Source organism: Penicillium riverlandense (assembly GCF_028828495.1).
Source record: "Penicillium riverlandense strain IBT 135883 chromosome Unknown utg000002l_segment0_segment0, whole genome shotgun sequence".
NCBI classification, from domain to species: domain Eukaryota; kingdom Fungi; phylum Ascomycota; class Eurotiomycetes; order Eurotiales; family Aspergillaceae; genus Penicillium; species Penicillium riverlandense.
In genome coordinates this window covers 765,747-781,024 of record NW_026643195.1, presented here as the reverse complement: position 1 = coordinate 781,024, position 15,278 = coordinate 765,747, and the positions used below count along the sequence as shown (strand labels likewise).

The window sequence follows — 15,278 nt, the reverse complement described above, 5'->3', positions numbered from 1 at the left end:
TGGCATTGGTATCGTTAATGATGCTACAAATTTCCCCGTATCTTTCCCTGCTTGGGAAGTCGAACCGAAAATGAATATTAACATCGATCATCAAAACTCAGAACAAATATTTGCAGCATGCACCGGAGGAAGTTGGTTTACTTGCGCTGGCCGTACGCCTTGGTGACATAGTCACCCTTGTGGACGATCAGGTCCTCCGGGCGGTAGTCCTCACGGCCGGAGAAGTAGCTGTCGAGGATGGCCTTGGTGCCGTTGGCATAGCGCACCTGGGCGTCGAGCGAGGTACCGGACATGTGCGGCACCATGGCGTTGCCGCCGCCCCATGGGTGCTGGGCGTAGCGGAGCGGGTGGTCCTTGGGCGCGGGCTGGGGGAACCAGACATCACCGCCGTAGCCGCGGAGGTGGCCGGACTTGACGGCCTCGGCGACGTCCTCCTTGACAACGATGGCACCGCGAGCGGTGTTGACGAGCCAGGAGCCTGGGCATGTTCGTTAGGGCTCTGTTTGCCTCGGACAATCAAGGGACTCGGCACTCACCAGGCTTCATCTTGGAAATCAGGTCCTTGTTGAACAGACCGCGGGTCTTCTCGTGCAGAGGGCAGTTGATGGTAACGACATCACACTGCGCGAGCATCTCCTCGAGGTTCTCAACGCGACGGCAGCCAATCTCCTTCTCGGCCTCAGGCGAGAGAGGCTGGTAGTCGTAGTAGAGCAGCTCCTTGCAGTCGAAGGGCTTCAGACGACGGAGCACACGTTCACCGATGCGGCCGACGGCCACGGTGCCGACGACTTTGCCCTCGAGATCGAACTCGTTCTTGGCCGCAGCCGCGACGTTCCAGTCACCACGGCGGATCTGCTCGTGTGCAGGCACAAAGTTGCGCACCAGGATGAGGATGGTCATGACGACGTGCTCGGCAACGGACACGACGTTGGAGCCCGTGACCTCGGCGACGGTGACGCCGCCGTTGGTCTTGTTGGCGGCGTTCAGATCGACGTGATCCGAGCCAATACCGGCCGTGATTGCCAGCTTCAATTTCTTGGCCTTGGCCAGACGCTCGGCAGTCAGGTAGCCGGGGTGGAAGCTGGGAGATGGTCAGTGAAGTCTTGTTAGGAGTCTGGGGGTTCACGAACGGAGTGGTGATGATCACCTCGGCATCGACCAGCTCCTTGTCGAAAGTGGAGTTCTCGCCCTCCTTGTCGGAGGTGGTGACCAAGGTGTGGCCGGCATCCTCGAGCCACTTGCGGATTCCGAGCTCATTCTCGGTGGTGCCCAGCAGCATGGGCTGATCCTTGGCGTGCTCGCCGCCCTACAGACCATTAGTATTGAATGCACAATCTTAAAAAAGGGCAGTACTTACATCGTAGAGAACCAGAAGAACTTTACCCTGAAAAGTGGCAGAGGCGGTTAGCGGACGAGCATTGGCAAAGGCGCCGGCCAAAGGTGAGGCCCGCCCCCAAGGGGAGCAGGCAACAGGCTTTGACAGGCCATAAACAAATTGGGAAGCAGGCCGTCGCAGAGGACGGGACAGGGAGCGGAGAAATACCATTTTGAAGAAAGTAAGAAGTGAAGTGTATGTGGGAAGTAAAACTGGGGGGAAGTAGTGGTTAGTTATAAAGTCATGAGGTCTGCGGGGGAAGTAAGTGTGGGGGAATGTACCTTGGGACACGGTAGGTCTGTTACTGTAGGTGTGAACTTGCCAACCACTCAACTCTGGGAAGGACACGACTATTATATAGCCCCCCCTGGTGCGACATTCGCAGTCTCCCCTCAAGATCCCACAAATGAGCTTGGGCCCCCGGCCGAGAGGGCATCCACTCGGGCCCGTCTCCGCATGAGGGGATGCGTTGGTTAGCGCGCCGGAGTGGATGTGTATTGGCGGGCTGGAGCGAAACCTTGTCACTTGCAGAATTTAGAGGGCCTAGTCTGAGTGTATTCATCCCACGGTCTAGTCCAAGGTTCGTATTATGGATCTCACTGCTTGCTGATCTCTTTGCTGACGGGCGGAGTAGCCATACATATGACCAACCTATATTATTTCAGTCCATCATTAATCCATCGCACAAATATATATACAGCACGCAGCACTACCTGTACATCATAATGACACACCCTCCCATTATTCTCAACTGGCCCGACCGGGAAAAAGGAAAAAAACACACCTAAGAATGACTCCGCACGAGGGGATGCTGACATAATGAGGGGAACATTGAGGTCAATCTGGATGGCAAACAAACAATGAACCATGCAACCCAGCGAATCATAATAATCATGGACTTCTTGCCTTAACAATGAGCATCATGGGCATTATTGACATCCCGTCGCCGAGTCATCCCCGTTTGTGGCCCGATGTCCCTCCATCTCCTCGGGCCCTCGCCCATAAACCCCCTCCCCCTCAGACCCGCTCGGGTGAGGAGAGCGCGGGTCGGACTAAGAACTAATGGTTCTGAGCCGTCCTCTCCCTCAGGGGAACCGTTGTCCCGATCGAGGAAAGCTGGATTTTTCTACTTGGGCCGGTGTGAGAAATCTGCCGAGCGGGCGACGCTTTACCTCCTCTGCGGGACCACCGTGATTTATTTCTTCGCTGCACTCGACTATTTATGAATGCCGGACACTGCCCTTCTGCTGGAACATGTTGTCCCTGTCGCATCGGGAATGCCTTTGTGAGCCCTGAACTGATTAATGGCTGGTCCGCGGGAAGAAGTTCCAGCTCGGTCCGCTCATTCGCACTCCTGCTACCCCTCTGAATGTGTTGTTCATCGTCATCGTTAGCGGCCGATCTGTCGAACCCAGTTACGCGTAGGTCGATCAACGGCATGTTTTCAAATGAGCTTCGGAGTAAATGGTTGCGAGATCGGAATTGAGAGTGAAGACCGGCGTGCAGACATTTGGGTGAAGGTCGTGGATCTATGTTGAGTCCTGCTTCAATATATATTTTGCGGTGCTCCCAGCAAATACGAACCCTCCAGAATTTCTGGAGAACCCTCTGCAACAGATATTCTAGTAAATACCCGTCTGTCTGGTGAACATGGCCTCTTTTGTGCCACTACACGCTCTCTGTTACTACTCTGTTGTTCTCTGCTAGGTTGTGTCCTACCAATCAGTATGCCCGTCGGTTATCTCCGCTCCGAGCTGATTCGGTCTCGGACATCGTGACGGCAGACAATTTCCTCATCTCCCTCCATCGAGTCATTCATTATCTGTATATTTTATTTCTGGACTTTCTTTTTTATTACCATCTACCCTCCCTTTCCTTCCGAATCTCTCAATGAGACTCCGCCTAACCCCCCTCGCACAATCTACGCGCGCCTGGAGCAGCGCGCGCGACATCCTCCCCCGGCACCGCTTCCTCTCCACAACGCCATGCTACTCCAGCCGTCTGCGCGCGCGTCTAGACATCCCTCCACCCTTCCCCGTGACCAAGACCTGTCCCGAACCTACCTGCGACTGTCCCGCCACACCCTCCATGCCCGAGGGGCTCCCGGTCGACCATGACCACCCTTTGAACGGCACGATGGCTGCCTATGCGCAGCAGCTGTTGGTTTGTACGGGACAGCGAGACTGGTCGAGCCGCATTGAGAACGACGGTCGGCATACCAGCTGGGGCGATCTGGTGCGCGGATTGAAGCGGCTGCTCGGTCGCGGGGGTCCGTATCTCGACGTAGGTTTCCTTCCTGGCAGGTCCACGCAGAGCCATTGCTGATTCTTCGGATTGATAGCCCTTCAATAATGTCCTGGTTTCCACCTCCTGTATTGCGCCCGCCGCTGCGACTTCTTCTACCTCTACGGCGTCTGCCTTCCTCTTCCCCGCGTTCAAATACATCCCCTCGATCCCCGTGCATACCACACCCGATCAATCTCCAGACCTGACGACCTTTGTGCGCGCCTTCCTTCTCCCCTCCCACCTCCACGACATGCACTCCTCTCTCCCCTCGACCAAGCGCGCCGAAATGACCCGCTCCCCCGAGTTGGCCTCCCAGTTTCCGGGCATCGTGGACATCAGTTACTCGCCCACCATCCTCGTCTGCGGCCACGGAGGCCGCGACATGCGCTGCGGCGTGATGGGGCCTGTTCTAGAGATGGAGTTCCAGCGCGTGCTGCAAGCGCGAGGGTTTACATCGGCTGATAATACTGGGACAATTGTGGACGATCCGCACCATGCGCATCTGGGACTGATTAGCCATGTGGGCGGGCACAAGTATGCGGGCAATGTCATTGTCTATATTCCGCCGAAGATGAGGATGGGCGAGGAGCTGCACCCGCTGGCCGGGAAGGGGATCTGGTATGGCCGGGTTGAGCCTAAGCATGTTCAGGGCGTGGTGGATGAGACGGTGCTCGGGGGTAGGGTGATCGCGGACCACTTCCGGGGTGGGATTGGAATGAATGGGGATATTCTGCGGTTATAAATGGGTAATAGGGAGGTAGAGCATAGAATAATAGAGCTATAACTACCATGAGCGTATAGTTGGTTGAACCGACCACGCTAGTCCAATCGGAGCCTCTGAGACTCCCCGGAATTTTATTTGCAACTTCGACAAAACACCACCACGTAATTACCACCACCACACCCATGTCTCGCTGACACAATGACCGAGCGGCGACCATGCTGAGCCTTTCACGCATCCGATTGTCCTCCCTGGTCCCCAGCCGGCGGTGTGCGATACACCCGGTGTCCCTCCGGCGGGCCTTCCCTAACGTCCCTCACACCGCGATCCGCCTCGCGACGACCTACCCAAAACTCGACTTGCCGGCGCTGGACAAGAAATGGCAAACCAGATGGGAAGAGGAGAAGCAGCAGAAATGGGCAGCGCAGGAGAACAACCCGTCGTCCCCCAAACCGCAGTCCTACATCCTCTCCATGTTCCCTTATCCCTCCGGCACGCTGCACATGGGCCACCTCCGCGTCTACACCATCTCGGATGTCATATCCCGGTTCTACAAGATGCGAGGACACGAGGTCCTCCACCCCATGGGCTGGGATGCCTTTGGACTGCCAGCGGAAAACGCGGCCATCGAGCGAGGCGTTGATCCGGCAGACTGGACGGAGCAGAATATTGCGAAGATGAAGGCGCAGCTGCGGAGTATTTCTGCTTCGTTTGATTGGGACCGGGTATGTTGAAATCAATCAATTCGGATTGTGCTGGCTGATAATCATTTTTATTGGGTGCTTAGGAATTGGCAACCTGCGCACCGGAATTCTACGAACACACCCAACGGATCTTCCTCATGCTGTACGAAAAGGGACTGGCGTACCAGGCGGAGGCATTGGTCAACTATGATCCCGTGGACAAGACGGTGTTGGCGAATGAGCAGGTGGATGCGAATGGGTTCTCGTGGCGGTCTGGTGCGAAGGTCGAGAAGTTGAACTTGAAGCAGTGGTTCTTTCGCATTACCGACTTCAAGGAGATGCTCTTGAGGGACCTTGATTCCTTGACTGGTGGATGGCCAGAACATGTGTTGTCGATGCAGCGGAATTGGCTGGGCAAGTCGGATGGTGCCAAAGTTTGGTTCCCTGTTCTTGCAGGGGACGAGGAAGTCGATGTGGGTGTGTTCACCACGCGGCCGGACACTTTGTATGGAGTTGAATATCTGGCTCTGTCGTTGACTCACCCCATTGTTTTGAAGGCTGCCGAGAAGGATGGTGAGCTGCGCAAATTTCTGGAAGAGGCGTCATCGCTCCCACCGGACTCGAAGGCTGGCTACCGCTTGATCGATATTGAGGCCTCGCATCCATTGCAAAAGATCGACACCGACAGCCCTCATTTGGCGCGCCGGCTTCCCGTCTTCGTGGCCCCCTACGTTCTCGGCGACTACGGAGAAGGCGCTGTGATGGGTGTCCCGGGTCACGACACGCGAGACATGATGTTCTTCAAAGAGAATATGAACCCAGAGTCGATCTCTGTTGTCATCGAGTCGGAGCCATCGGAATCGAAAGACACGACTGTGCCCGCCCAAGATGCGAAAGCCTTTACTCATGAGGGATTCCTGACGTCTCGCTGTGGGAAATATCACGGCATGCACTCGAAAGAAGCCGCGGAGCAGATCGTTGCTGATCTCAAGCAAGTCGGACAAGCTGATTTCGTTGAAAGCTGGCGGCTACGGGACTGGTTGATCAGTCGTCAGCGATACTGGGGTACCCCTATTCCCATCATTCACTGTGGTGACTGTGGTGCCGTGCCGGTGCCAGCGGAAGACCTTCCAGTGAAGCTCCCGAAAATTCAAGGAGATTGGCTAAAGGGCAAGAAAGGCAACCCGCTTGAGTCATCCGAAGAGTGGCTTCATACTAACTGTCCAAGCTGCGGAGGGCCCGCGCGGCGTGATACAGATACCATGGATACCTTTGTGGACTCATCTTGGTATTACCTGCGCTTCTTGGATGCTGCCAACAAGGAGGCCCCCTTCTCACCCTCTGTGGCGGGCCCGGTGGATGTCTATATTGGAGGCGTTGAACATGCCATCCTGCACCTGCTCTACGCCCGATTCATTTACAAGTTTCTTTCCCAGTCTGAGCTTTTCCCGACATCCAGCGAAACAGTAGCAGAGCCGTTCAAGATGCTGCTCTCCCAAGGAATGGTTCACGGCAAAACCTTCTCAGAGCCCTCGACCGGCCGATTCCTGCTTCCGTCTGAAGTGGACCTTACCAACCCGGACAAGCCTTTGATCAGCGGCACTCAAGTGGCACCCAACATCTCATTTGAGAAGATGTCAAAGAGCAAGCACAACGGAGTGGATCCCACCGCGTGCGCGTTGAAATACGGCGCCGATGCAACTCGCGCGCAGATCCTGTTTTCGGCTCCGGTCAGTGAAGTCCTCGAGTGGGATGAGACGAAGATTGTTGGTGTCGAGCGCTGGTTCGGTCGACTTTCGAAACTGGTGTACGATGCGGGTGACATGGTGAGGAAATCGGGGTTATCTCTAGAACACATCGGGTCCACTGCGCATGCAGACCTTCTCCCACCGTCCCTACAGGATCTGAACGACGCAGATGCCGACGCCATCTTGGCCACTCACAACACCATCTCATCCGTGACAGCCTGTATCGAAAAGAATCCTTACGGGCTCAACACGGTCATTTCGGACTTGACCAAGCTAACAAACGCTCTCATCTCCTCGCCTCCTTCTTCGCCCGCTATCTTCTACCTATCCGTCTCATCCCTCCTACACCTCCTAGCCCCAATCGCACCCGCTCTCACCTCCGAATGCTGGGAAGTCCTGAACCTGAAGGAGACTGAGACTAACCCAGTGCCATCAATCCACTCATCCACCTGGCCCACTCCCCTCCTCACCTCTGAACAAGTGGACAGTCTCTCCTCTCGCGGCGGCCAGACCGTCGCCGTCCAGATAAACGGCAAGCTGCGTTGCGCGGTGACCATTCCACGAATGCAATCCCCAACACCTTCTCCCAAGACAAAGGGCAAAACCGCCCCGCCCTCGCAGGAGCAACAGGACTGGATTGTGAAGCAGGTCCTCGAAACCGAGGATGGACAGTTATGGCTTCGCGAGAAGAATGATTGGGAGAAGCGCCGACGGGTGATTGTTGTCCAGGGGGGCAAGTTGGTTAACGTGGTGTTCTAATAAGAAACCCCTTTCATGTATAAACCCTTTCTGTCTATTTACTAGCGATAGAGAGACATGTATATTAGCATTGAAATATCCTCACTGACATATCTCTTTTCTCTCCCCGTAGGAACTGGCTGTAGCCCCGGTGGGACAGAGGGCGGGACCCTAGACGGACCGGCGGGACCTGGGGAAGATCAACACTGACTAAATCCGCAGTCAAACAATGACTAAGGGGATCGTAAGCGGGGTGCCTTGCTGATAGATGCTGATGCAGATGATGTTACGAGATGCGGTAGACGAGATAAAAGGCGTCGGATGGCTGTTGTACGCAGGGTATAGTGTATCACCAAGCAAGCCACCTAGCTGAAAGTGAAGCTTCAATCCTCTCGCAATGACGACCAGAGATACTTGCCAGGACTGTTCGGGCCACACGCTCGAGCCCGGAGTGGTCCATACCGAGTTCTTGATTGTCGGTGCAGGACCAGCCGGCGCATCACTGGCCTGCTTTCTTGGGTCTTACGGCAAGTGGCATATAAGAAACTCCAAACACAATGGACGTTTCATTAATATATCTCATCCATAGGACTGAAAGGAATCGTGATCAGTGCCGCACCCGGCACTGCAGATACACCGCGTGCCCATATTACCAACATGGCCGCATTAGGTGCGAACAGATAGACCCTCTGATTAAAGGTATGCTGATTTCTGCTTCATAGAGTGTTTACGGGATATCGGACTTGAAGATGAACTCCTCAATCTCTCCTCCAGTGGAGACCACCATATGGTCCATACGCGATGGTGCCATAGCATGGCTGGAGCGGAATATGCGCGGATCTATTCATGGGGCAATGATCCCAAGCGAAAGGTTCTCCTTCTACCATACCATACCATTTTGTCCTGAAAAAAAGCGAGTTCACTGATAAATTCCAGGGAGACTACGAAACCGCCAGCCCCTGCTCCCCCATCGACCTTCCGCAAACCCTCCTCGAGCCCATCCTCGTGCGCCACGCCACGAAGAACGGCTTCTCAGTCCGCTTCAACACATTTCTTACCTCTTTTGCTGTAGATAATCCCCAAAAGGGGCTCATCACAGCTACAGTGCACGACAACTTGACCAACATAGCCTACAAGATCCAAACAGACTACCTCTTCGGCGCAGACGGTGCCAGAAGCCAGGTCGTCAAGCAGCTCGATCTCCCCTTGACCAAGAAGCCCGGACAGGGTCTCGCAATCAACGTGCTCGTCAAGGCAGATCTGAGCCATTTGGTACAGTACCGCACCGGGAATCTGCACTGGGTCATGCAGCCCGACAAGAACCATCCGGACTTCGGATGGATGGCGATAGTGCGCATGGTCAAGCCGTGGACTGAGTGGATGTTTATCCTTTTCCCGGACCGGGAGTGCAGTAATGCCCGGGAACTGAACCCAGGAAAACAAGAGTGTCTTGCTCGGGTACGGGAGTTTATTGGTGATGAGACCCCGGCGGAAATACTGGATGTGTCGAAGTGGGTGATTAATGAGACTGTTGCGGAGAGGTATTCAGAGGGAAGAAATATGTTGGTTTTATCTCTCCCCTTCTTGGGGGGGGGGGCTCGGTGGCTAATTGAGCCTTGTTCAGATTCTGTCTCGGCGATGCAGTTCACAGACACCCGCCTCTCAACGGCCTAGGCTCGAATACATGCATCCAAGACGCATTCAACCTCGCCTGGAAAATCGCCTACGTGCACCGCGGTCTTGCACGCCCATCCCTACTAGACAGTTTCTCAGAGGAGAGACAGCCAGTCGGACAATCAGTCATTGCGCGTGCGAATCAGGCGCTGCGGGATCATGTCCAGATATGGGACGCGCTGGGGCTTCTTTCCGGGGATGTTTCGACTCGACAGGAGATACTGCGGGAATTGGAGAGTGCGACGGCGGAGGGAAGCGAGCGTCGGCGCAAACTGCGAGAAGGAATTCTGCATACGGCGCATGAGTTTCATGGTCTGGGCGTTGAAATGAATCAGCATTATACCAGCCAGGCAATCTACACCGCTGATGAGACGTATCCCTACAAGCTTGAGGGTCGTGCGGCTGACGATGAGGTGTTATATCATGAGCCCGGCACGTATCCGGGATGTCGACTGCCGCATGTGTGGTTGAACAAAGCCGTTCCTACTCAACCGATCTCGACGATCGATCTAGCCGGGCATGGTGCGTTTATATTGTTCACGGGGATTGGTGGTGCGCAGAATTGGCGAGATGCAGCAGCGAGGGTTTCAACGTCTTTGGGTGTTGCGATTGGAGTGCATTCGCTTGGATTCCGCCAGGACTGGGAGGATGTTTATTACGATTGGGAGTCAGTGCGTGGAGTGCAGGAGTCGGGAGCTGTCTTGGTACGTCCGGATCGGGTGGTGGCATGGCGAGCTGAGAGAGTGCCGGGGGATGGGGAGGCATGTGAGAGGAAGTTGCGCAGTGTGATGGACTCGGTTCTTGGTCTTTCACGGTGAGGAAGGTCAAGGATATATACCCAATAACAGGGTTATCTAAGTGATTAGATCTCATCTCTCCAATATAAAACCAATCATGCATTATGCAACCTATGTCCGAGATGATAATATACAACAACGCCAGTAGATGGACAGTCAATACCTGGCACCTGCCAAAGAGATATGTAAGGATCATCGGATCATGACGACGCTGTTTTTGCGCTCGTCGTGAACGAAACCAGAGCATGATACGACTCTGTCAGCGGCCATAGAGTGAGTCCGAAGGCCACAGCCCCCATAACCAGGAAGATGTAGTACGCAACCGTCCAACCAATGCCTAGGGTCCCGTCCGCCACGTACACCGAGTTGGAGGCACTACCGTCCGAATCCTCCTTGGCCTTTGCCATGGGCGGACCAAGCGGCTCACCGGCCTCCACACGTCCCCAAAACCGGGGCAGGCCGCACCAGTTGCAGAAGCTGTGGACGAGAATCACCGCCGGCAGGGACCCCGTTCGGAGATACAGGAAAGTGGCATACCAGCCAAAAACAGTCGTGTAACCGAACTGGAACAGCGACCGCAGCACCGCGGCCAGCACTGGGGTGTCCGGGTGCGTCAGCCAGAACTCGTAGAAGTGGTGCACATGCGCGATGCCAAAGTACAGCGGTGCCACGAAGACAATCTGGCCCGGGGACACTTCCGCCAGCAGATGCAGCGGGATGATGGCAGAGCGGAACATGATCTCCTCCGTCACAGGGCCCTGGTAAATGAATCAGTATCCAAGCAGTAACAAAGGAAAGGGCATTGATTGGGGTACTTACGGCCACATAATTCCGCCACCCAATCCAGCCGCCCAGGCTCTCAGAGAACTTGTCTCTGCGAAACCAACTCCGCCATTCACCCTCGACCACGCCCCTCTCGAACAGGGGGCCCAGGAAGAGGATGGCAGTTAGCAAGACACAGCGGATGATGTCACCCAGATCGATGGGCCACCAGCCAAGGGTGCTGAGCGCGGCGCCGAATGAGGAATTGCCTTCCTCGACAATGATCCACAGCACGACAATCGAGCTAACGATGCAAGACGCCGTGACGGCGCGAATGCGCGCGCGGATCACGGAGGGCGCGTCTCTGCTCAGGCTGGGCGATGGTCGCGTGGCTGGGGAGAGATAGAAAGGGGCCACATAGACGCATGTGAGGAGGATCTTTTGTTTTAGAGTTAAATAGTCAATATTGACTGTGCACCGAAATAAGTGATGTATATGGACGTACCGAGACCAGCACCACGGAGTGCACCGACAACGCGGGTTCCTCTGCGAGTTTGAGTTAGTCTGACCTGTCGTTCTGTCTGCCTGGCTGCCTGCCTGGCCTAGGACTGCTACGCGTGTTGGGACATGGACATACCCATCTTCCCCGAATACATGCCCCGGAGTCTTGCCAGGATGGAGACTGGCGCCATGGTGGTCAGGACTGGGGTGAGGTTTTATGCTGGTTCAAATGTGTTGGAGGCGGCCGGGTTTCTTTGCGGCGGGTGACCGTGAGTGACCGTACGGTATTGTGGCTACAATAGTAGAGAGTGGTAATATTGGTAATACCCTGTCACATTCATTTCCTATTGTTCCATTTCTTCCTAGAGACAGGATGATGGTCCTCGCAAGTAGAGAATCGTGTCCCCTGTCAATAGTCGATAGTCTCCTGCGAGTGTACCAAAATAGCTGCCCACTCAGTTCCTCCGAACGGATGGACCGAGCTCTGCGTGGAGCCCCTGTGGTCCGTTGTGAGCCATCGGCTGCCGGTCATCCCTTGCGAAATCCTCAGCAAGCAGGGACCGTGGTCGAATTCTCCGACCTCATGAGCAATAGCGTGGCCATCACTGCAATAGAGGGCTGGGAAGGCCACGAAACAATTAATGCCGGCGCTAATCATGATCATTCGCTCATTCATCCCGGCGGATCAGGAACAACTCAGTTGGGTGGGGCTGACGGGACAGGGACAGGGCTGGGGATCTGTACTTGAAGACAATAGTGAATGTCTCTCGGAGTATAGGAGTATAGCGTGGGTGACAGGTCTCTGCACCACGCCCTCCATACCGTCAAGACCTAATGACAATCCAACCCCGACTCATCACTTCAGCCAGATCGACACTATCTCAGCCCGGCCGAGTCTAACGGCTGCATACCCCTGCGCCCCCCTCCGACTCGATGTGATAGGCGCTGGAGGGCTGACGCTCACCGCCGCTGGGCAACAAAATTCCCGGCCCCCCCCTTGGTTCGGCGCTTCCTCTTGTCTCATGTTGTGCTTCGCAGTCGTCGTTCTTTTTCTTCCAGTCCTTCGTTACGCTCTTTAATGTCTGAAACGACCTTTTAATTCCTTTTTTTTTTTTAATTTTAATTCTTGTTAATGAGTCCCCGACCTTCTTGGCTGACTATAGACCCTCATTCCAACTATCGATATCAGATTGACTCTCCCAGCCACGGAGCATTCCTTACGTCGTTCCAACCTAGGAAAAGATCAATATTATTCTTTCGTCATTCATGAGTCTGCATTCTTCATTGATTGCCCCACGATTCTTCGGCGCCTTCTTTTATTACGCGCGCGTGTCCCTCATTCCGTCGTTTTTCTTCTCGAACATGCAATAATATTCCCTCGACAACATGCGTTCACGAGCCCAATCGTCCTCTCCGCCTCGACAGCGGAGGGCTTTACAAGAGCGAACGTCCGCCCATACGAATGAGAGATCGCCCACGCGGTCATTGCGGATGGTTTGTGAGAAGGAGGATGTGGATGATGTGGATGTGTATACGGCCACACCCTTCCCGACAAAACCGGAGCAGATTTTCCTGCCTGCCCCCGGCAAAGGACAGCAGGAATACCTTCCAGATACACGGTTTATGCCGGGGCCTTCGACAGCTACTTGGTCTCCGACTTCCACCAGTTATGGTGCGCGGAGCAGCATGCTGGAACACTCTACCAGCGAGACTTGGGATGTTTCATCCACTGTTGATACCGGAGACATGTGGGAAGATGATCCAAATCTCACATCCAGCAAAACCTCTTTACCGAGGGCGTCGTCGTCTAAGACCGTCGACAGTTTGACGGAAGAGGACTCTGGCTCCGAATATTCAGATGACGAGATGCTCGTTCTGCCCACAGCTACGCCAACCATCAAACCGGTACTCTCAGAGCCACCCACCCCCCTCCATCCGAAGGGGAACCGGAGCAAACTACCATTGGCAGCTCCAGTCCGAACGTGGTGGCCATTGGAGTTCCATCAAGCCCTAACTTCATGACTCTCAACAACTCAAGCGCCAATTTTTACTCCCGGGGCAGATCCTACTCATTGACGGATCCACGGGCAAACTCGCTTTCTTCATACAACTCGCACGGGACTGTTGTAAGACACCCCGGCGCAGCCCCGTGGATCTATACGGCCTCGTCGGAGCAACCGAGTTCAGGCTCGCAGTCTTTCCGATCAACTCCACCCTACCAGTCCGTCACATCCTTCCGCTCGTCGTCTAGACGTCCTTCTGGTAGTGGTAGTAGCCGATCACGCTCTGGAACTACATCCTCGCGCAGTATGCGCTCGGTAGCCGACCTCGCTGCGGCAATTGAAAGCGGCATCCAACTTCAGTATCCCCGGATTCGTGCTGCGTCGTCCAGTTCCCGGGCAGAAACATCCGTTTCCACAGATCATCGCCGAGAGTTTACACCCGGCCGGGACTTCACTCCCGGTCCAGCCTCTGGCCGTTGGAATCCTCATCTGTCTCGAGTATCTTCTGTTTTCTCCGCAGAGGAAATCATGGCCCAAACACCGCCGCCAGATGGACCTTCAGACAACACAAGTGAACCCGCCGCACCAGCAGCGGCATTGGTGAAAACAAATACCAGATCCACCGTGTGGCTTGTTCGGAAGTCTGAAGAAGACCTGCGCCAGGACAGCCTGACAAGCCTCTCCGTCCGCCCTGGCTTGCCCTCCAGTCCCTCCTCCGGCTCGAAGAGAAGCGACAGCTCCCGCAGCGTCAAACGTCCCGGGACAGCCACCAACACAATCATGCACATCCTGCCCGCCTGGGCGAAAATTTACTACCGCGCCGATGGAATGGGCCTCAATTCCGCCTTAAACATGTCCGTGTGGGACCTCAGCCGACCAGGCTCTCGGCCCGGGACAGGCAACTCCAGCATCTTCGGTCTGATGCCCTCCCCACTCAACATCCCTCGCCCACGGTCTCCAGAAAGACCGCGTTCCCCCGAACGCGCTCGGATTACCCAACGGCGCGTGGACAGCGATCCCCGCGACCCGCGCTCCCACTGGGTTCCCGGGCCGGATCCCCAAGATATCGAGATCGTGGGCACGCCGCGCAACCGCCTGCGCCACAGCTGGTCTCCGCATCTGTATCAAGACAGACGCCTGATTCAGTATTCATCCACTGGATGGAAGGCCCCGTCAATAGACACAACTACGGAGCCGACGTGGAGCCGGCGCAATATCCAAGTATACGCCTTTTGCGTCGGCTTCCTCTTCCCGTTCTCCTGGATCATCGCGAGTTTCCTCCCACTGCCCAGGCAGCCCAAAATGCTGGGCGAGAAGAGTGATCCAGATACAGACGTTGAGTCCGCGCTTGAGACGCAGTTGATGAGTCTGCATCACCGGCGGTATGAGAACGCGCGCTGGTGGAGGAATCTTAATCGGTGGATGGTGTCGCTGGGTGTGGTGATTTTCGTCGTTATTGTGAGTTACCTTTCTTTCAGCTGAAAAGCAAGGACTGGGTTGCTAACAGACTCTGTGCAGATCGCTCTCTCTATTATCGGTACTACCAACGGCTTTTGATGCCTCGCCTTCCCTTCCAACAACAGCTCTTACTCTCATGACTTGACTTCCTTTCGATTGCATTCCTTCTTACGAATGGAGTCTGCTATCTGATTCCCCGCCGACGATTTACATTACGCCAACGGTGCATTTTCTTTACTGTTTCAGCACATCCGTCTCGATCCCTCCTACGTCGATTTCTTACTTTGTTTTCGATTCCCCTTCCCCGAACACTTCAACGGGAATGCTTCATTTATCTTCGCTTCACTGGACATCTTCGACACGACTGCATGAAAGCAACAACGACTGTATGCATATATAATTATTCCCCTTTGCCTCTTGCCCTTCTTCTTCCGGCCCCATCTCCTCCCCCTTTTTTGATGATGGTGGTGTTGGCTTTTACTTATGGTTATACGATATGACCCCTGTAATGGATATGTCTGACCCGATTGCA

At 55.0% G+C, this 15,278-nt stretch overlaps 5 protein-coding genes across 5 annotated transcripts; 3 read left to right on the top strand and 2 right to left on the bottom strand.

Annotated features, from left to right (window-relative positions):
• Positions 1-137: 137 nt before the first annotated feature.
• Positions 138-1,546, bottom strand: fdh (formate dehydrogenase (NAD+) FDH1; the record flags this gene model as incomplete). Its single annotated transcript, XM_057194017.1, has 4 exons — positions 138-478; positions 537-1,081; positions 1,131-1,306; positions 1,358-1,546. The coding sequence occupies 4 exons, from the start codon at positions 1,544-1,546 to the stop codon at positions 138-140; spliced, it is 1,251 nt and encodes a 416-aa protein (XP_057055372.1).
• A 1,719-nt stretch (positions 1,547-3,265) lies between these two features.
• Positions 3,266-7,572, top strand: N7474_002601 (leucine--tRNA ligase NAM2; the record flags this gene model as incomplete). Its single annotated transcript, XM_057194016.1, has 4 exons — positions 3,266-3,658; positions 3,717-4,396; positions 4,609-5,107; positions 5,170-7,572. 4 exons carry the CDS (start codon positions 3,266-3,268, stop codon positions 7,570-7,572), a joined length of 3,975 nt encoding a protein of 1,324 aa, XP_057055371.1.
• A 636-nt stretch (positions 7,573-8,208) lies between these two features.
• Positions 8,209-10,043, top strand: N7474_002600 (uncharacterized protein; the record flags this gene model as incomplete). Its single annotated transcript, XM_057194015.1, has 4 exons — positions 8,209-8,221; positions 8,274-8,422; positions 8,488-9,092; positions 9,176-10,043. 4 exons carry the CDS (start codon positions 8,209-8,211, stop codon positions 10,041-10,043), a joined length of 1,635 nt encoding a protein of 544 aa, XP_057055370.1.
• Positions 10,044-10,222: 179 nt separating this feature from the next.
• Positions 10,223-11,476, bottom strand: N7474_002599 (CAAX prenyl protease RCE1; the record flags this gene model as incomplete). Its single annotated transcript, XM_057194014.1, has 4 exons — positions 10,223-10,780; positions 10,842-11,222; positions 11,290-11,330; positions 11,422-11,476. 4 exons carry the CDS (start codon positions 11,474-11,476, stop codon positions 10,223-10,225), a joined length of 1,035 nt encoding a protein of 344 aa, XP_057055369.1.
• Positions 11,477-12,671: 1,195 nt separating this feature from the next.
• N7474_002598 (putative serine-rich protein) lies at positions 12,672-14,845 on the top strand (the record flags this gene model as incomplete). Its single annotated transcript, XM_057194013.1, has 3 exons — positions 12,672-13,190; positions 13,238-14,746; positions 14,807-14,845. 3 exons carry the CDS (start codon positions 12,672-12,674, stop codon positions 14,843-14,845), a joined length of 2,067 nt encoding a protein of 688 aa, XP_057055368.1.
• Positions 14,846-15,278: the final 433 nt, after the last annotated feature.